This window comes from Rhinoraja longicauda, chromosome 4 (assembly GCF_053455715.1).
Source record: "Rhinoraja longicauda isolate Sanriku21f chromosome 4, sRhiLon1.1, whole genome shotgun sequence".
In the NCBI taxonomy this organism is placed as follows: Eukaryota; Metazoa; Chordata; class Chondrichthyes; order Rajiformes; family Arhynchobatidae; genus Rhinoraja; species Rhinoraja longicauda.
The window spans coordinates 39,648,185-39,670,874 of record NC_135956.1 but is presented as its reverse complement, the minus strand read 5'-3'; the positions used below and the strand labels follow the sequence as shown (position 1 = coordinate 39,670,874).

At 38.5% G+C, this 22,690-nt stretch overlaps 1 protein-coding gene across 1 annotated transcript in view; it reads right to left on the bottom strand.

Moving 5' to 3' along the window:
* Window positions 1-22,690, bottom strand: part of col22a1 (collagen, type XXII, alpha 1) — a 188,463-nt gene that overhangs the window by 25,092 nt on the left and 140,681 nt on the right. The window contains exons 35-45 of the mRNA XM_078398602.1: window positions 22,485-22,538; window positions 19,228-19,332; window positions 19,027-19,071; window positions 15,219-15,296; window positions 12,396-12,431; window positions 9,402-9,455; window positions 7,481-7,525; window positions 6,557-6,604; window positions 3,921-4,034; window positions 3,239-3,292; window positions 794-847 (exon numbers count right to left, since the gene is read on the bottom strand). Of these exons, the coding sequence (XP_078254728.1) occupies window positions 794-847; window positions 3,239-3,292; window positions 3,921-4,034; window positions 6,557-6,604; window positions 7,481-7,525; window positions 9,402-9,455; window positions 12,396-12,431; window positions 15,219-15,296; window positions 19,027-19,071; window positions 19,228-19,332; window positions 22,485-22,538 (687 nt within the window). The remainder of the gene's footprint in view (window positions 1-793; window positions 848-3,238; window positions 3,293-3,920; window positions 4,035-6,556; window positions 6,605-7,480; window positions 7,526-9,401; window positions 9,456-12,395; window positions 12,432-15,218; window positions 15,297-19,026; window positions 19,072-19,227; window positions 19,333-22,484; window positions 22,539-22,690) is intronic.

The following is a 22,690-nucleotide window of genomic DNA, read 5'->3' as shown; positions in this document are numbered from 1 at the left end:
TCTGAGGAAGGGTCCTGATCCAATACGTTGCCAGTCTTTTTCCTCCACAGATGTTGCCTGACCTTGCTCTAGATTCCAACATCTGCAGTTCCTTCTGTCTCCATTAATTTCTTAAGCAGTTTGATACCAATATCTGAACCCAACAGGTTCAGCTATCTGACTAGAGGTATACAAAATCATGAGAGGAATAGATCAGGTAGATGCCCAGAGTGGAGGAATCGAGGACCAGAGGACATAGGTTCAAGGTGAAGGGGAAAAGATTTAATAGGAATCCGAGGGGTAACCTTTTCACACAAAGGGTGGTGGATGCATGGAACAAGCTGCCAGAGGAGATAGTTGAGACTCAGACTATCCGATCGTTTAAGAAACAATTTGACAGGTACATGGATAGGACAGGTTTGGAGGGATATGGACCAAGCGCAGGCAAGTGGCACTAGTGTAGCTGGGGCACTGTTGGCAGGTGTGGGTCGAAGGGCCTCTTTCCACACTGTATCACTCTATGACTCTATGACTCTATGTTAATATGCCATTCTGCCAATGGCCTATTTCAGCTGTAGATGGAAGAAGCCAAGTTTAGTTTGGACAAAAATAGAAAAATGAAAAACATAAATTTATCCTGTGTTAGGTAGTCCTAGATATAAATTGCAATGTTACCATGTAGTGCTGCTTGTCTGAAGTTTGTAATTTTCAGAGATAAAGTACAAAGTGGTAATTTAACAACAGACCTCTACCAAACCAAAATGAATTACAGTTTAGAATGGCTTTCAGATTGTGGCAATTCTGCAGCATTTACCTGTTCGCCCTTTTCACCAGATGAACCAAATGAACCGCGTTCTCCTTTGCTACCCTAATGAATTGGTACAGAAGAGTACAGAAGAATAACAGAGCATTAGATGCTGGTAGCAATCCAATAAAAATTCCACTAAGTGAAGGATTACTAGAAATAGAAGATCAAGGATACGGTTGTTGGTTTAGAATTTCTTCATAATATTTTGATGCCAGTGACTGTCATGATTCTGATTTGTGAATGCACAGTACGATGGTGTTCTTCGGCAGGTCCATACCTGCCGAAGAACACCATCGTACTGTGCATTCACAAATCAGAATCATGACAGTCACTGGCATCAAAATATTATGAAGAAATTCTAAACCAACAACCGTATCCTTGATCTTCTATTTCTAGTAATCCTTCACTTAGTGGCAAATAGCATATGTTTATTTGCAGAAGAGAAAAAAAAAGTTTTTTTTCATAATTGCACTCTGTAATGGGCTTGCAAGCAATTCTGTTCAGGGAGCAAATAAGTCCAGTGTAAATTATGTCTTCATTGAAGAATTTTGGTGAACTGGAACTAATTATTTATCAGAGTTCATGGAAGTAGAAGGCAACAAAAGGTCCCAGAGATTTTTGAAGAGGTGATTAATCTACGATGGGACTTGGCCTACAGGGAATCTATGATGTGATGGGTTTAATATCACATTCCAAGACCCAATCAGTTAAGAATACAAGGAAAAGAATCATGAGTAGGTAATTCAGCTTTTTTTTCCATCTATGCCGTTCAATAAGGTCATGGCTCGTCTTTTACCTCAGTCAGCTTCCGACACTTAAATCATCTCCTTAATTCCTTTAATATCTAAACCTTTACCAATAACATTTTAAAATATATTCAGCAGCTGACCCTCCCCAATCCTGTAAGGTAAGGAATTTCATTACTGTCCTGAATGGCCAAGCCCTTTCCTGAAAATGAGGGCCCCGGTTTTAAGCACTGCAGTCAAGGGAAACACCATCCCTACATCCCCCCCCCCCCCCCCCCATCATTCCCCACGCGAATGATGTACAGTTCAACTAGATATCTTTTATTCTACTAAAAGACTACTGGTTGACAAACCTTCCATTTCAAATCTCAATCCAGTGAATCTTGACTGCACATGCTCTTTTTCAAGTACAATTCTTCTTTCGTAGAGACACCAAACTGATGTACAATATTCCACTGAGATCTCTCTTGCACCTTTCCACTCTTGCACTTAAATTCAATCACATTAAAAGGCAACATTCTGCTTGACTATCTGGATGGACTGAATAGTGGTCCTAATTTATCTATACAATTGACTGCATGTGTACCAATGTGAGGAAAACTCAAATAGTCTGGGAATGTGAAGGCCTTGCCTATCGATTTATATGGACAAAAATGTAAGTGGTTGGGGAAAAACTTGATTTAGATCTGGATTATTCAATCCAGACACTAACGTTATACTCTCTGGAGAAGAAGTGTTATTAAAATTCCCTTCCATTGGTTTAGTATTCCACCACTAATTTATAATGAGATGATACTGACAGAGCATTTAACATTAATGAATATGGTGAGTGAAAGTAAAATTCCGATTTTTATTTTTTCAGTTTGTAGCTTGTATAAATGCAAATGCAGAAATGCAAATGCAGACCCCATTTTTAAAGAAAATGCTGACATTTCACATTTAAAGAGGCTTGTAGGCTAGTGGGTCATATATGACACAATGCTATGGTATAATGAGGATTGAGATCTGGCCCTTCCCAGAGAGTGAACTGCAGATGTCAAGTTGGAGCTGAGTGGAGTTGAATTCCTCACAAGGGAGATAGAAAAATCCTAAGGCAGGCCAAACTATTTCATTATCATGCACATTATATAAGTGATTGTATAAATGGCCTTGTGGAATATTACTTCTGCGAGGCCCTGATATTCCTGTCTGTAGTACTTGGTATGGGTAGTGGATAATTATTGTCATGTGTGCCAAGGTACAAGGTAAAAAAAACTTTTTTTTTGCATATTATCCAGTTAAATGAAGAGGCACTATGGAGTGAAAGGTATGGTAGTAACTTTAATTAATTGTTTTGTACAGTTTTGGCACTTCTAACTACTTTGTTTGGGGATGTATTTAACTGAACCATTACTTTCTGTCACAGTTTCTGAAGTGTTCTCAGACCTCTACTTAACCTATTGTATCATGGCAGTTCTAAATAAGCAAAATGTATGCTGGAACCCATACCTGGGCAAAGAATCTGCAGGTCCACCTCAATTTTCAATAGGATACTCTGCCTGAGAACTAATTATACCCTGGGCCGTACGTACCTAGGTTGGGTGTTTGGAAGCGAGGGAGGTTCTGTATTGCTTTAGCAGGATAGTATTGCCGAGGAAATTCCGGCATTCTCAAAAAGGGAAGGATAGCAAATGATTCAGATAAGGGCATGCAGAAATTGTCTTACCATTGTTCCTTCTGAACCTTGGGGCCCGGGTGACCCTGGTGGTCCTTGGTCTCCCTAATGAAATGAAAATTTGATTAAGGATTGATATCAAAAATAATCTCCGTGAAGCATATCAAATTATTTCAAAATATGGTATGTAGAATAGAAAATATGCCTCCATAGACCATATTCCTATTTGACTGGTCTCTCAAACTTAGCAACCTTCTTACCATGTCTTGCAATCATCACTGTTTTGAGAAATGCAACCTTTACCTCTTGAATTTGTTTCTGTTTTTTAATGAATTTAATGTATCATATTTAGTGTGTAGCTATCTTAATCATCATTATTTTTCTTAAACTTGCAATCATTGATTCCCTTCCTACAAAAAAAACATTTTGTCAGACTTAGTATTAATTGGTTCTCTTCACTTTATCATTCTTTACATAATTCTTCACTATTCTTTACACAAGAAATAAGCTTAACCATCCTAAGTTTCTTCTGCCTTGGGCTGCATTTGTTTGTTTCCCATCTTTAGCTGTTTAAAGGGCAGTTGTTTCTCATAATTAACAGTCAGCACAATAAATAGAAGTGCCAATACATATATTTCAATATACATGAATCCATAGATAAGAAACATTTACTTTTCATAGGGGTATTGGTCAAGGTTTGACTTCAACATAAATCCTTTCATGTTTCACTTACCCTTAGTCCATCTTTTCCATCTTTCCCAGGAGTTCCTGCATAGCCCTTGCTTCCCTTGATGCCAGGGACTCCTGGTAATCCAGGTGGACCTTCTGGACAACTGGTACACAACTCCTGAAGGAGCCAAATTACAATTAAGTCCAAAGGTATTTAGAATTATTACACAGAGCAGAAGAAGTGACCCAATCTTGTTTGTCCAATGATCTGGTACCTACCAATCCTCTTAAGGGATGAAGCCACAGATAAATTAATTTAAGATTCATATGGTAAGGAACTCCAGAGAATCTCTGGAGTTCCTCCTCCCATTTACAAAATAATTAATTATGTCAGTAGAAATCTGATAGGCTTTTTAGCTAAATCCATTGTCATTGATAGCTATCAGCATGCCTGACAATGATGAGAATATTACGGTGATAATGCTGTTGTTGCTAGTTTTATAGAATAATTGAATCATTGCAACATAGAAGGAACCCATTCAGTCCATCAAATCTTGGCTGACTCTGTACAATAATTCAACAGTTCCTTTCCTATCGCAATGTAAATCTTTCCATTTCACCCTGAGAAAAAGATGTGAATGTTAACATTATCCATGCCCATCATAAGATTATCCCACAGCCTTATAAGCTTCAAAGCAAAAAATCCAGCCTATTCACCCTCTCCTTATATGTCAAACCTGTAAATCCGGATAACAAGTTGGTGAATCTCTTCTGCACTCTTTCCAACTTAATGACATCATAATTCTCTCCACATCGCTCCCAATATTCTGCCTATTGCACCTACTTCAAGAAAATTAATTTCCTTAGATCGTTTCGTTCTGGTAAGTAGTTTGAAACAATCTTGTGATGTCAAAATATAATTGATTTGATAATGTACAATATTTCAAATAGTTAATATTTTTAGAGTATTTTTAGCAATTTTAAATTGGGTTACTCGCTCTGGAGGATTGGACAATGTCCCTTACTTGTGCTAATTATCAAATGGATTAATTAAATATTTTGAACGATTCCTCTCCCACTGTTCTCTTTCTGTGATCACTGCTGCTCTCCTCTGAACCAGGATCCTGACCCAAAATGTTGCCTATCCATTTCCTCCCTCGATGTTGCCTGACCAGTTGAGTTCATGCCGCACTTTGTGTTTTGATCGCATTTAATACATCAAGAAATTGTCCAACTTCATTGACTACTTTTAGCAATTCAGCAAATAGATTTTAGCAAACATTAACTGCTGCAATTTGACATAAATTTTCACCACAATTACGCAACTGCTTCCAATTACCCAACTTTTCCCCACTTAACTGAGAAGTACACCAAAATTCTTTGAAAAATGCAGGAAATCCATCAAATCAGAGATTAAACCTCAAAAACAACCCATACATAACTTAACTACATTGAAAATTCAGTGAACTTTTATTATCAGGCTATTTCCTTCACGTATTAATCTGCTTTTAATTTCTGAAGCTGACTGACTGGGTGAAAATTTCTCTTTGGAGAATTGAAAACATATTGTCAAGAATACTGTTGCTCAGTTATTTCAAGATTCAAGATTCAAGATGGGTTTATTGTCACATGTACCATAAGGTACAGTGAAATTCGAGTTACCGTACGGCCACACCAAGTGAAAAGCAGTAAGACACACAACCATATAAAATAAAATTCAACATAAACATCCACCACAGCGGGTCCCCACATTCCTCTGTGATGAAAGGCAATAAAGTCCAATCTCTCCCTCTTTCTTCTCCGCAGTCAGGGCAGTACTTTTGAGTGTTTATCACAAGATGCTCTGTGCAGTTTTGCAATCAACTGCAGATAGGAATTCATTTACCATCACGCATGTAGTAGAGACCCTCCTTAAACAGCTGCCTAAACCCCCTTCCTGCTTTCCTTCAGCAGTTCATTAACATGCACTTTAGCTTTCAACCTCCTGGAATGAAAATTAGATTACAAGCATCTTTCTTGAGAGCAGTAATTAATAACACAAATAATTAATTTTTATCAATATTCATATTCTTTCATTGTGCAGAATAAATGATATCCTATACAATTCTTGATAATCTAATCATAAAGCCAGTTATTGATATTCAACATTATCTTATGATCTATAAGATTAAGATATAATTGTACAGGATTTACCATAGAATAATATTTAACCAACCCCATGCAACATTATTACAAAACATTTCATTAACTCAGAGAGAAAGAGAGAGAGTAAAGATAGGATCAAGGAGAATCATACCAGTAAGGGAAAGAATATAGTGGTGCATTTTTCAATATTGTTATTGAAAAATCGAAGCGTGGGAGCTTCAGAATATCAGAGAAAGCAAGAACTTTACCAAATCCTACTTTATACTTATCCCACCTATTTTTTGTGAGGATTATTTGGAATAGGTTTAGGAAAATTTGACTTTTTTTACAGGATAAGCTGATTCACTGATACAATGGAATATGTAGTTCAGGGAATTAAGTGTCAGTTTTCGTGTCTCCAGTAACAACAATAGCAGTTCATGACATAGCCAAATCACAATGAGAGTTTAACTTTGCATTGGGCCAACAATCTCACATTGTCGAACTCCAACACCCAATATTCAAATTTGGACTTTTCCTCCCCTGTGGCCACTACAAGACCACAGAACTACTCACCTTAGCCATGTTTTCTACCTCTCTCCTGGAAGTAAGAGGTAATAAGGCCTGTAGGTCAGAACATACCATTCCATTATTTTTATCAATTAAATCATTTTTTTGAGTCAATTCATTCAGGCATTGAATATGGTAAAGTTAGCATCTTCAGTTTGTTGGTGAGATGCTATTAAAGTTGTTAAAAGCAGAGATAAAGAAGAGAAAAGGTGTGCTGTGCATCAAACATTAATATTACTGTTTGGAGCTGTGACCTCACTCTACTACTTTGTTAGAAATTGATTAATTCAATAAAATGTTGCACTAAAATGTTGAATCTCTCCAATCTTCACAACCATGGATATGTGGATGTGATTGTGGGAGCCTTCACAGATTCTTACAGTATTATAAATCTCCGTGTAGGGCATGAATTTCCAAGGAGTATGTGCACTCTGTTGTGTATCCCACCTGTTAGTGAATCCAAATGTGTTCAGTTACAATTTATTAATTAAATGGTTATATGAAGGCAAAATATAAGCGCATGCCTAATATGAAATCAGCTTCAATAAAATTTGAAACTATGGCCATTTTTGGATTTAATTAAATTAATGATAGCAATCTCCCTTGGTTCTTCTTCGGTGCCTTTTAAGAACCTGAACAGAGGACTGGGTAATAGAGGAACAAATCATATTAAGTGTTTTGTCTGATTCATATATGAAGTGTTACCATCTATGAAGTCACGATAATAAAAAAATGACCATTAGAAATGTAAACAAGGCCAAGTGGAACGAAATGCCTCAATGTACTAAAGCCAACCATACCTGAGGAAGACAGAGTAAATGCAAAAGGATAAAGTGTGAAAATGCAAGAGTGAGGCATATATATAAGTACAGAGCATGCGAGAGAGTAATCAGGGGAGAGTGTAAAGAAATAACATCTCAGCTAACATACAGGTTCTCCTGGAGGTCCTGGTTCTCCTCTTGGACCGGGTAATCCCTGCAAAACAAACCACAAACATTTTCACAAATAGCAGTCACTTTTCTTCTCATGAATGTCCAGGTGCAGCAATTCCAAAATATTGCAGGATGCAGTAAATTCTTGTGAAGAGACAAGGTCACGCTATAAATGGTTCAAAGGTGGTGGTGGGAAGGATATATGACAGGTTCAGGCATCCATATATTAATTACCCTAATAATGCTGGCCTTAAAAAAAATAAAAATTCTCACTGGCAAAAAGAGAATTGAAGGGGAAAGTAAATAACTGCATCCTTCAATGTTGGACATTATACTTTACTTAGAAATTAATCTCCAGTGAGTAGCATTAAATATGCTATTTAGTAACAACCATTTTTTTGTTCTATTCCTCTCCTAAAATTCAAATCCATTGCATTTGCAGCCATTGTTATACAATGTGTTCATCAAAACTGATCAAACATATTCAGTTTTAATCAGTTTTGCTATTATTTTTATTTCATTGTATAGCAGTTATTAAGGTTGAAGATACAGTTCCCCCCCAATTCCATTGGAAACCCAGTCCAAGATACATCTCCAATGGCTCTGGAAACCTTTGGTTCCTCCCATATGTTCGATTTTCTCTTTTATTGATGCACACTAGAAATTGTCGTCAGCTGTATGTTAAATACAAAACTCACTAGGCGCTGAGTGTGGGTACAATATTTCGGTCTAGTGTGGTGAAATCAAAGTGGGTGACAGGAAGTTGAGTGCAACATGTAAATAGTTCTATATTATGTATTAAGTTCACACAAATAAGGACAGATTTCTACTGTGTACACAGCCATCAATGAATATCAAAGGTGTGGAACCTCTTACATGTGCTCAAATATCTAAAACTTTCAAGCAGAGTTCCTGAAAATTCGGAGCAAGCTTGGTAAATTAATGTCTTTCCCTCTCCTAACCCATCTGGAGCAGAAGATGCACTTACACTGACAATTGATTCGGCAAGTATAAAGCATAATGAATGAGAGGTTAGGAACACATGTCTGACAAAAAACATGCCCAATTTACTATTGTTTTAAAAAGAAAACTGCCTTATGTAAGAGTCATGTAGAAGGTTTTGGGCGTGTTTACTTTCAGAAAAAAATCCATTTTATTCTGATCAACAACTTTGAGCGGAGGATGATGGTAGATTTCATTAAATATGAAAACAAAGAGCACTGACTCTGTATACCATACTTGTTTTAACCTACCCTGATTAACATTTTCTTTCTCAAAACAGTAAAATGGCATTTGGGGGCAATTAATTAATTATTTGTTTAGTTGATCATGATAACAAGCTGTTAAATTAATTAATAATCTCTTTTCCCCTACTGTTCTTCCCAAATAATATGCAGAAATCAAATTTATAATTGTATGTGGTAATAGTGTAGATTACATGTTTTTGGGAGGATAATACATATCTTAATGAAATTAATTTTGCCCTTTCTTGAGAATACTAAATTGCATAATTTTAATCTGACTTTCTACTAAACATCACTCCTAATTTACATTTATTTTCACATCTGTGAGAGTTTGGGCTGGTGTATGATGTACACAATTATCAAAAGGCAGAATAATTCCAATGTAAAGAGACACTCTTTGCTTTATTAAAGGCTTTTCTTTCTGTTAGTAGCTTCATTTGGATCTCCCTGTGCTAGATTTTACCCACTGAAACAAAGAGTGACAGGATAATTGTACTTGGGTCTCACTAAGTGCCACCAAAGGTTTGCAGTTGGTGAGGTTCATGGCCGTCTAAATGGCTCGTCTTCATTTGTGATTGTTAATCAGGTATAAAATCACTTTCTTAGTTGTGTCTGTGGAACGAGTTAATGTTAATCTTATTGAATTATTTTTCGCTGAATTTCAGCAAGACTTACATCGTTTCCTGGGGGACCAAGATAGCCTCTGAGTCCAGGCGTGCCTCGTGGACCCTGGAAATTAAGATAATCTTTTGTTAAGAAAAATCTAAGCCACTTAATTCAAGTAATAACATTAACAAAGTGCTGCTGAGTCAATTCAAACATACCTGCAAGCAAGCCTCACATTAAATTACTGCGTGCACACCTTATTTGACTTTCTGGAACTAATCTTTTAAGTTCAACCTGAAGATGAGATGCTGTTACTTCCTACACATTTAATCAAAGTAATTGCTTAAAATGATAAAGGGCTTTGATAGTGCAGCAACCAGGTGACTTTTCTTCCTGTGATAACAATAGAAAACATTGGAAACACTCAACAGTTCAAACAGCATCTGCGGGAAGTGAGACAGATTTTAACATTTTCGAATGCTCAACATGAAATATCTATTATCCTTGCTGAGTGCTTCCTGCAATTTCTGAATTACAGCATCTGCAGATTTTTTTGGTTTTCTTTTTAATTGCTTGAGGTTGGGGATCCTAGAACAAGGAAACAATTTTAAAATCAGAGCAATGAAGGCTTTATTGTTATTTTTTTCAGGATCTGGGTGTTACTGGCAAATGAGAATTTATTGTATATCGTTATGTATCCTTGGGAAGGTGGTGGCAACTGCTTTCTGAAGCCACTGCAGTCCTTGCAATGTAGATATTTTAATGAAGATCTTCTTGAGCATTTAGATCAAATGATGATAAATAAACACTCATAGTTACAAGTCAGGATAATGTGTCTTGCAGGTTAATGCAAGGATAATGTAAACATAATTAGATGCAAGTAGGATGGGTGGTTGTTGGGCCAAAGCGACTCTTTTTGAGCTGTCTGTCTCTGACTCTATAGTCTGTCTTGAAATGTGCATGTGGTTGGATACCCATAAATAATTTTTGAAATCAAGATTACAGCATCACAGTATGGTCATAGCATGGAAAGAGGTCATTAAAATGTCAAATCAATACCAACTTCAAGAAAGTGCAATTCATTTCAGATAATCTTTCAGCTTATTTTTGAAAAATATATCACTTCACATTATTTTGCCTTTCATTTTCATTCAATGTTCCTGCCCCCCCCCCCCCCCCCGCCTGATAATAGTGACATTTTTTAAAATCAGTTCTTTAATGATTTTTAACATCTTTGTAAGATCTCCTTGCAAAGTGACCTGTTGCAAATTGAATAACTTATGCAGATTTATCAATCTATCTACAAACTAATATTATTTTTCCTGGAATATTTTTGGTAAATCATTTATGCATCATTTCTGAAGACTAATGTTCTTCCAGATGTGTGGCTCCTAACACTGGAAACAATACCCCAATTATGACTGATCCAGTGTTTTATAAATGTTCAGCACGACTTCCATTCTCTGTTCACAAAGGACAGGGTAGAACGTGTACGGGTGATCGCTGGTTGATGTGGACTCGTTGGGCCGAAGGGCCTGTTTCCACACTGTATCTCTAAACTAAACTAAATTAAATGGAGTACCAATCAGTCATATAGTAACTGAATGATGAATTAGTCCTCTATCTCCTGTTGAATGTAATAAAATGTAATATACACATGTAATACACAGTAATGTGTTCCCCCTGTGACAGCACTCTTTTTGTTTCCAATCTCTACCATATTGCCATATTTGAGGAATCTTTGAGGAATCTTTGCTCAATACTGAAGTCATGCAATCTTTGACTAACAGTGCAATACCTCCTTACCTTTTAAACCCACCTCTCATTAGAAAATGCTATGCCCTGTGTTGACAGTCCTGCCCATTCTTTAACCATGTCCCAGTGATGACAGCAATATTGTGGACCCCTGGGATAATTAAAGCTTGAACCCATTATCCTTCTTGCATAAAATACACGCATTTTAGCTTTGAATTCACTGGATGTGCACTTACTTATTGATCCACCTACTGGATTTATGAACTATTTCTCCAGTAGGTGATTGTACATCCTTATCAGAATAGCTTCTCTGAGCACTTTTCCCCAATAGTACAAACAAGCCTCCCAGCAAAGAATCAAATAAATCAGAGTGTATCGCCCAACCAAATCTTGGGACTTAAACATTAAGCATGATAACTGATGATGGGGCTCTATAAGGCACTGGTCAGGCCGCATTTGAAGTATTGTGAGCAAATTTGGGCACCATATCTGAGGAACGATGTAGTGGCTCTGGAGATGGTCCAGAGGAGGTTTATAAGAATGATCCCATGAATGAGTGGATTAACATATGATGAGCATTTGATGGCACTGGGCTTGTACTCGTTGGAGTTTAGAAGAATGAGGGGGACCTCATTGAAACATACCAAATAGTGAAAGGCTTGAATAGAGTGAATGTGGAGACGATGTTCCCATTGGTGGGAGAGTCTAGGACTAGAAGTCATAGCCTCAGAATTAAAGGACATTCCTTTAGGAAGGAGACAAGGAGGAATTTCTTTAATCTGTGGAATTCCTTGCCACAGAAGGCTGTGGAGGCCAGTCAATGGATGTTTTTAAGGCAGATTCACCACCCTCTATTAAAGATTCTTGAATAGTGCAGGTGTCAGAGGTTATGGTGAGAAGGCACGAGAATGGGGTTAGATCAGCCATGATTGAATGGCGGAGTAGACTTGTTGGGCCAAATGGCCTAATTCTGTTCCTATCACTTATGACCTTATGACCATACAATAATTATGATTGTGATATCATCAGAACAGATTTACATAAAGTTTAATAGTCTACACTGATAATGTACTTGGGTCTAGAAAGGGACAATACGTTGTACAATATTACACAATATAAAGTATAAAAGTCTTATGTAATTGGAGAAAGATTTATACACAATGCTGAGTAACTCAGCGGGGCAGGCAGCATCTCTGGGGAGAAGGAATAGGTGACGTTTCAGGTTGAGACTTTTCTTCAGACCAAGAGTCAGGGGAGAGTTGAATCTTCAACTCGATCTGCATGAATGAACAAAATGTTGTGTCTTACCGGATGACCTATTTCACCTTGTGGTCCTGTAGGGCCCTAGACAGGAAGAAATTCACATCATTATTATCTTTTTCTTAATATGTTTATACATATATTTGTCATTTTTCATGGACCCTATTCTCGGTTCAGTGATTAATAACCAAAATCAACAAATAGATCAGGAGGAATCTACCCCATACATGATTGTTAAAGGAATATAATTGGTCAACATTCCATTTTTTCCCATATTTCTGTAAACTAATTCACAATAATTTAAACTAAAAAACATATTTCAACGGTTACGGCTTGAAATACTAGGACTGTCAGATGCAAGCACAATATGATTGGGCCTAATGTATAGTTAGATTGTAACTGAACTGTTTGCATAAAACTATTGCATTATACCTAGTTATACGTGAAAATAAAGATCCATTGAACAAGTCTAAACTGATAAGTGTTTAAAACATTACAAAATCAACGTTTAAGTGAATAGTGAGTCTATTTGCAGTGATTATATAGTTTTAAATACTGTTTCCTGATAAAGGCTACTTACGTTAGATTCTCTGCTTGGAACTTAGGTAACCCCTAGAGTATAAATCTAGCCACAATCCAAAGGTGACTTCAGAATTCAGTGAAGGATGCTTTATTTGAGGAAGCATCTTCATGCTTCTGCACTCAGGTTTTGTTTACTTTGTCTTTAAACTGTGTAGCTTTTGTATGAAAGTTGAAAGATGTTTTCTTTTCCCTCAAAATTACAACCAGAGATAAAGGCATCCAGAAGGTTGCAGCTATTCAGGCATTCTTTGGTTTTAAAAATATTGTTGAAATAAATGGGTCATAGAAGAAGTGATTGTGATATCATCAGAACAGATTTACATAAAGTTTAATGGTCTGCACTGATAATGTACTTGGGTCTAGAAAGGGACAATATGTTGTACAATATTATCCAATATAAATTATAAAAGTCTTGTGTAATTGGAGAAAGATTTATACACAATGCTGGAGTAACTCAGCGGGACAGGCAACTCTGGGGAGAAGGAATTGATGACGTTTCGGGTTGAGACCTTCAGATTAAGAGTCAGGGGAGAGGGAAACTAGAGTTATGGAAGGGTACGAAGAGAATGTAAGGTATGATCAGGACTGATCAAAGCAGACAATGGTCAAGGGAATGTACTTTGTTCATTAGTATAAGAAAATAACTGCAGATGCTGGTACAAATTGATTTATTCACAAAATGCTGGAGTAACTCAGCAGGTCAGGCAGCATCTCGGGAGAGAAGGAATGGGTGACGTTTCGGGTCGAGACCCTTCTTCATTGTTGGCTGAGGGGAAGGTGACAACGAGGTATACAAATATGTTTGTCCATATATGACTTTGTAATGTAGAAATATGCAGTGTTGAGAGCTTACTAACAAAGGAACTTTCTTGATATATGACGAACATGAGTATTTTGATTCTAATGTGAATTTGTTTGGAAGATATTTTATCTGCACACAACTTTTGTTACAACTGCAGTGTTTCTGTCCATACTTTTGTTCTTGTGTAGCCACTAATATAGATTTACTGCTTTGATCTATCAAAACTCTCCAGCCGTCCTATCTTGCAGGAAGACGAATGAATCTTGTTTTCTTTATTACTCTACCAATGTCCATTTGTCAGTGTCTCTGATTCAGAGATTGAATACAATCCAAATTCAGCAAAAGGCAGTAAAGTGAGGAAAGAGGGCTTCCTCCATCAGAAGGTGCCCAGATACAGAAATAAATCCAAATGTTGGCATTATCCTTTGCAACTTCATTGTGTTTTCAAGCATCATCCAACTATTGAGCAATATTTTCAATCAGTACTGATTGCTTCGATGGTGACAACATAGATTGGAATTGGCAGCAAATTGAAGAAAATTCTCAAGGTAAATCAATAACTGCTTGTAGAGCAGATCCAGAACTGACTAGAAGCACAAGGTCTGATTCAAATGCATTGTTGTAATTAGACACTGCAGCTGAATTTATAGGTACTGCCTTCAATAAAAGGCGGTAGTTCCTAGTTATGGCAGTTGAACTGTTGAGTCTCTAGGAGGGATGATTGAGTTCATTTGCCTGTCATAATTATGACCTATGAAGGTGCTCACACTTCAGACTATCTGAGCAAACTGCTGCTCAGATGGTTTGGGAAAATAAATCTTGTTATTCATTAAATAGCTCTACACAATTTTACTATGTAAGCAGCCACACAAAAAAACCCTCCAGATTTTACCCTCAGCTTGGGGCTTTGTGTCTTCACAGAGGTTAAATCAATTCTAGGGTGGCAGCGGTAGAGTTACTGCTTTACAACACGAGACCCAGGATCGATCCTGACTATGGGTGCTGTCTGTACGTAGTTTGGACATTCTCCCTGTGACCGCGCGAGTTCTCTCCGGGTGCTCCAGTTTCCTCCCACATTCCAAAGACGTGCAGGTCCGTAGGTTAATTGGCTTCTGGAAAACGCCCCTAGTGTGTAGGATGTGAAACTGAGATAACATAGTGTACGGGTGATCGTTTGGTGGCATGGTGTCGATGGGCAGAAGGGCCTATTTCTACGATGTATCTCTGTAAATTTGTAAATATGGAAACAATTAAAAAAAGATTTGATGCCATCCTGGTTTAATATGTAATGGATTTGTGACAGGACACAGACAAAACTGCCTTGTTTCATCAAATGTGGTGAAGTGGAGGAACCAATGCAGCATGCAGAATAAATAGCTCTTAAAATCTATTATATTTTACCTAAAATCCCAATGCAGAACACATGTTTATACAGTTGACTTATTTTTGATTCAAAGGTACTTTGAACAATTTATTCATTAACTTACTGATGGTCCAGGGATTCCTTCACCTGGAGGTCCACTTTCTCCTGCTAACCCTGGTATTCCAGGATCCCCTGGGTCACCCTGCAAGATAGACAAGAATGATCCGTGATGCCTTGGGAATGAATAACCTGCTACTTTAATTTGTTACTGCAAATTATTCTGATATGTCCTTTCAGCTTGCAATTCAATCTGATGTAAACCTTGTCAACAAATGATGATGGGTTAAATGATTGATCAAGGCATCACGATCTTAAATATCAGCAGTCAGCCTTTTGCATCAAAGGTTAATGGGTATTCTCAGCATTTAAAACTCTCAAAGATTTCATTTCTTTCAGTTTCTACTTGATGACTCTACTTGTGGGGGCGTCCAATGTCACGGGGATCATAAATATAAGGTGAGGGATACATGTTAAATGAAGGATAAATGTTGACTGGGTATAACGCCTAATTACATTTGAATAAAGTTGCATAGATCTTTTAAGACGTCTTTAAAAAATGAAATCAGACATCTACTTGACATTTCATTTGAAAGATGGCATTGCTGATACTGTAATATTATGTCACTGGAATGTCAGCCTATAATAATATTAATAATATATTCCTGTATTTGTCCCACACCGGGGAAATTTACAAATATACAAATTTATATATATGAGCCTGATGACAAATGTAACGTGAAAAGACATGGATCAGGTTATTCTTGTGCAAACGTTTGGCAATAAATAGGTGACGATTTAAAGGTAAACAGGAGACATGGGTGAATGAGAAATACACATCCAAGAAAAAAATGAAATATTTTTGACAATAGATCAAAACCTTTCAATATGAATCTCATCAGTGAAACTATCCAAGTATGGATGCAACTTGACATTTCATTATGTCAAAGCGAACTAACAATGTATTAGTCATTGCTCCTCTAATATATTGGCAGACAAATAGCCGGTTCAGCCAACCACTTAATTGTAAAAAAAAGGCACAAAGTGCTGGAATAACTCAGCGGTCAGGAGCAACATCACAGGAGCAGAACTGGAATAGGTGACGTTTCCGGGTTAGGACCCTTCTTCAGACTGATTGTGGTGAAGGAGGGCTAAAGCTCGCCAAGCAATAGATAGGTTCTTACAGGTGGGGGGGGGGGGGGGGGGGGGGGGGGAGGGAAGAGAGGGTTGATAGGCAGATGGTTGGATAAAGGCCAAAGATGAAAAGACAATGTGTGAGATAGAGATAGAAGAGGTACAAATTGTGAAACTAGGGAAAGGAATATAGGTGGAAGGAGAAGGGAAGAAATGGGTGAATCCAGGTGGGGCACAGGGAAGAAGGGCAGGGAAAACAGGGTGGGGTGGTGGGTTATTTGTAGTTTATTTACCTAAATTTTGAGAATTTAGTGTTCATTGTAAGTTAATTATTTGTAAAGGGAATTGCTAAAGGATCTTATCAACATCTACTTTTTCAGGGCAATTACAATTGTCAGTAAAGGACATTTTTGTGTATCGATCAAAGGGTAAACTATGGGTGAGCGATGGTTGACATGGACTCAATGGGCTGAAGGCTTCCACCATATATCTGTAAACAATAGTCAAGAACTTCAAGCCCACCACCAATTTGACCTGGTTCAACCACATAAACGCCATGGTCAAGAATGCATGCCAACTCCAGTACTTCCTCAGATGACTGAGAAAATTCTACATGTCTCTAATTTCTACAAAGGCACTATAAGAAAGCATTATTATCCAGATGCATCACAGCTTGGTATGGCAACTGCTCTGCCCAAAACTGCAAGATATTGCAGAGTGTTACAGATGCAGACCATATGCAAACCAAAAGATGTGGACAACAATTGTTGTCCTTGCTCACAATGCTCATATCTCATGAATGAAATTTCTAATACTCTTAATTGTATACACCTATCAAAAGTAAATCACATTTAATTTGTAAACTCCTAGAAGCTTCTACTCCACAACACTCCCCAGGGTCCTGCCATTCTCTAAGGTCCGACCTACCCTGATGAAACTTTTGAAAATTCAAAACCTCGCACTTAATCTGCATTAAATTCTATTCGTCATTCCTCAAGCCCACTTTCCCAGCTAAACAAATCTGTAATTTTTGATAACCATTTTCACTATCTGATACCACCCACTTTAGTGTCACCTGCAAATGTACTGATCATGTCCTGTACATTCTCATCCTGTGTAACACAAAGGGATCTGAAAATTGTCAACCTTCTAGAAATTGGCCTGCACAATGGGGAGAGGAGAACAGTGCTGAACCACATCTACCTATTTGATGACCTCGGACTATCCTTGATCAGTCTTTGCTGGCTTCACCTTGCACTAAACGTTATTTTCCCTTATCATGAATACTATAAATGCCTTGATTGTAATCATGTATTGTCTTTTTGCTGGCTGGTTAGCACGCAACAAAAGCTTTTCACTGTACCTCGGTGCACGTGACAAACTGAACAACTGAACTGAGGAGAATTGGTCAAACTTCATGAAATGGGGTCGGAGAGTAACATTTGACTGACATGGAAGAATGGGACTACATCACATCATGACTCAGGTCCCCATGCAAAGTGTCAGCCTGACAACTGTTGTTGAATTGGAGTCACGGGGCACTCCGGCTCTATCTCTAATCATTGAAATGAGGCCCTATGTTAGGAGGGAAGGTCGGCATCCTCAGGCAGACACTGCTGGTAAGGATATGTGAGCTGTTTAAATGAACGCCCTGAGTGGGACCACAATAGAATAAACCGGAACATTTTCAATAGAATTTATTTTATTATTTTAAAAATCTTTTCTGATTCTATTCTTTCATATTACATGAATTCAATATATATATATATATATAGATATATATATATGTCCACTTTGCATTCCGTTTTTTGCCTCTGGCTTCAGATAATACTATGTTCCACTCCATCCACCTTTAACTCTCATTCCCAAGCTGCAGGTATTCGCATACACTCCTGGCTTCTCATTTTCTTTGAGCATTTTCTCTCTGCTTCATTTCAGGCTTTCATTTTCAAGCCTCCTTTTGAGTTCTTCCAAGCACCTCCTCTGACTCCCTATACACGTTCAGGACACTCACATCCCACGTTCTGGTTAATACTACATTATGAAAGAAATACAAGATATGCAATTGGTTTTATAGAGCTGTTAGGCTCTAGCCCACTGGATGACCGGCAACACTGCAATACTTAATAAGGGATAAAGAGAGTCAAAACGCACCACAGAGGTTACGTAAACACTTCAACGCCATAAAAGGTTATGAAATGTAGGCAGGCACATAGTACCATCGAGGTAGTTATTGGTACCATATAAGGGCATGATGTTAAGAACTTGGTCACATCACAATCGGCGTCATGGCGATATTGCCACACGTGCTCTGTATAAAATGCCAACATTTCCGGAGTAATAGCAGTAGTCAGAGTGAAGCCAAAGTACCACTATGGCAAGAAGCCAGTCTAGAAGAAGTTCTGGAAGAGGAAGAAGACCTGGTGGTAGAAGGCGGAGACGGAGAAGGCGTCGTGGGCGTAGAGGAAGGCGAGGTCGTTAAAACTCCCTTCAAACGTTGCAAATGGAAAATAAGCCACATTTGGACCAACGAATATTAAGAGCCAACTTACTGGTGTAAACATCCTGCTATGCACCACAAATAGCAGACTGACTTTGCCTTGCATGTGAAGACTTCATTATCTTCTGTTGTTTTGACAATGAATAAAAGCATCAGCAATGATGCTGGAAAAAAATATGTGTATACCTTGATATTCTGGAGAGACTATAGTTAATTGGTTCTGATTCAAATATTTTCTTACCTTTGATCCTTGAAGTCCTGGCAAACCAGATGTACCAAGCTGCCCCTGTAAATATCAATCATCAAGGTTATGGTGTGGAACAAAATCACTCTATAACTCTTTGACACAACTTTCCAAAACATGGTTTACCAGAACAAGGAAATTTCTGATTCACTGTTCAATTGAACTTACACTCCCAAATGTTCCCAAATGTCAGCTTACCTTTTTTCCAGTTATACTTTCACCTGGTGGTCCAGGGATTCCAGCTGGTCCAAGATCACCAGGAGTTCCAGGCACCCCTGGCTCTCCATCATTACCAGGTACTCCCTGTAGTTAGATAGCAAGAGAAGAATGCTCAATATTTAATCTCCGAGTACTTTAATAGTTTCCTCTTCATATCATACAATAACACTAAACTCAGGAACACTACCAAGTTACAAGTAGCACTGAAGGTTTGAACCATCTCCCAAGTTTGCTTTGTTCATAACCTCTCCTGTGCTTGGCACAAGACCAAATAGGTATGGAGAATATTGGAGCGTACATTCTGATACCAAATGTGATAATGATATCAGGCCACACTTGGTGCAATAGGGACATTGGCTTAATCATAGTAACAATTCTGCACTTTGTTTGCAGCTTATACCACTGCACATTGATAGGGGTTGCTAAGCGTGCCATCAGACTCTTAACTTCCTTTGTCAACATGCCAGGTGTGGTTACCGACAGTCCCATATCGTACAGGTGGAATGGATATCGTCCTTGATTGGAATGGAAATCTGTCTACTCTATGGCACTGACAAGGAATGGCAATGTAAAACCAACAACTACTTAAAAGGAATGACCCATCAAGTGATATCAGCACATACGTCTGAGGGTGGTGGATCTGTGGAATTCATTGCCACAGAAGGCTGTGGAGGCCGTCAATGGATATTTTTAGGCAGAGATTGACAGATTCTTGACTAGTATGGGCATCAGGGGCAATGGGGAGAAGGTAGGAGAAAGGGGTTGAGAGGGAATGATAGATTGGCCATGATTGAATGGCGGAGAAGACTTGATGGGTCATTCGGCTTCTAGAACTTATGAACAGAATTTGCCTGAAGCTCAATGTCATTTGGTGACCAAATGAATGAATGAATAGAAACATAGAAACATAGAAAGTAGGTGCAGGAGGAGGCCATTTGGCCCTTCGAGCCAGCACCGTCATTCATTATGATCATGGCTGATCATCTACAATCAGTTAGTTACCTGTGCCTGCCTTCTCCACATATCTGTTGATTCCACTAGGCCCTGGAGCTCTATCTAACTCTCTTTTAAATTCATCCGGTGAATTGGCCTCTACTGCCTTCTGTGGCAGAGAATTCCACAAATTCACAACTCTCTGGGTGAAAAAGTTTCTTCTCATCTCAGTTTTAAATGGCCTCCCCTTTATTCTTAGACTGTGGCCCCTGGTTCTGGACTCCCCCAACATTGGGAAAAAATTTCTGCATCTAACTTGTCTAGTCCTTTTATGATTGTATATGTCTCTATAAGATCCACTCTCATCCTTCTAAACTCCAGTGAATACAAGCCTACTCTTTCCAATCTTTTCTCATATGATAGTCCCTTCATCCCAGGGATGAATCTACGCTGCACTGCCTGATTAGCAAGGACGTCCTTCCTCAAATTAGGAGACCAAAGCTGCACACAATACTCCAGATGTGGTCTCACTAAGGCCCTATACAACTGCAGAAGGACATCTTTGCTCCTGTACTCAAATCCTCTCGTTATGAAGGCCAACATGCCATTAGCTTTCTTCACTGCCTGCTGTACCTGCACGCTTACTTTCAGTGACTGGTGTACAAGGACACCAAGGTCTCGTTGCACTTCCCCTTTACCTAATCTGACACCATGGAGATAATAATTTGCCTCCTTATTTTTGCTGCCAAATTGGATAACCTCACATTTATCTACATTATATTGCATCTGCCATGCATCTGCCCACTCACTCAACTAGTCCACGTCACCCTGCAACCACCTAACATCCTCTTTGCAGGTCACACTGCCACCCAGCTTCGTCTCATCTGCAAACTTACTAGTGTCACTTCTAATTCCATTATCCAAATCATTAATATATATTGTAAATAATTGCGGCAATAATGAAAGATTGAAGACTCAAAATTAGAGCTAGGTTCTTATTGGTGCCTGCATTGGTGACTGATGCCTACTTAAAGCCAGGCCTGAGTCCTCAAAGTCCATCTGAGGTGTGTAATGGTTGGCAGCCCCAGATGGTCATATAGATTCATAAAGGACAGAAACAGGCCCTTCGGGGCAACTCGTCCATGCCGACCACAATAACCCATCTAAGCTAGTCCCATTTGCTGGCAGTTGCGCTTAGCAGTCCAAGTCTTTCCTATCCATGTATCTGTCCAAGTGTCTTTTAAATGCTGTTATAGTAGTTGAGTCAGGTACACCCACTGGCAGCTCATTTTATATTTACACATCCTCAGAGTGATAATGTTGACCCTCAGGTTCATATTAAATCTTGTCCCTCTTACCTTAAACATAAGTCCTCTTTTTTTTTATTCCTCTACCCTAGGTAAAAGACTGTGCCTTCACCCTATCTATTCTCCTTGTGATTTTATACACTTCTATTAATATCTCAATTACATCCCATGCAATGTCTGTGGTTACAGGAGATAGTTTGGGCAATTGAGCCTGTGATATTACTAGAATCTTACATAGTAGTTTCAATATTTGTTTCTTCCCTTGGTAGTTATTCCTTTTCAAAAAGCCTTGTGGATCTTACACTAGTGAATATGAGTTCATCAAAGTGGAGGCAATGACCCATCAGAGGGTAGAAATGTCACCAGCTAGAGGGCATGGCTTTAATCCTGGACCCAGTCCTGAACATCTGACTTTCTCTGAGCACTCCAAACTGTTACTGTCTGCAAGGGAAAAGCCTTTTCTTGTACACAGTACTTTCAGGCCAAACACATCGCAGAGTTATGGGAACATACCGGTACAGTTTAGGGCCCTTTCAGCCAACCTCTTCCAAGCCACCGGTGATGTGTCTTTACGCTATTCTCATCTGTCCACATTAGGCCCATATTCTTCTATGCCTTTCCTATTTAAATGCTTGTCCAAATATCTTTTTAATGTTCTAATTATATTTGCCTCCACTGCCTCCTCAGGCTACTCCTCCCAGATATTTATACCACCCTCTGTGTGAAAACTTACACTCAGATCTCCTTTAAATTTCTCTCCACTCACTCTAATTGGTAAATTATAATGCAACATCAGGCTGTTGAATCAGAAGTGTACCACCATGCTGCCATCAACAGTTCAATGTGTCTTTACTGCCCCTCATTTAATTTCTAGTCACTTTGGAGGAAAGCATTCCAAAGGATGCTTACATCTCCACCACGTCCGCCTTTTGTCCATGATTCCTAAGACAACTTGCCCCGTCCTTCACTGCATCCAATTATTAATAGGACTCTTACCTTCTCACCTCTGAGACCATCCTTGCCCAGAGGACCAGCCACTCCAGGGATCCCCTATGTAATAAAGACATAATTAATAATTAATATATTTTTCTTTTATTTATTTGAAAAAGTGCATCATCATCTGTGCAATATCTCAACCCCTGAACACCGCTCTACACACTGGGCACCCATCGTTCTCCAAAGTTTTTTGAAAGTGGATGTGG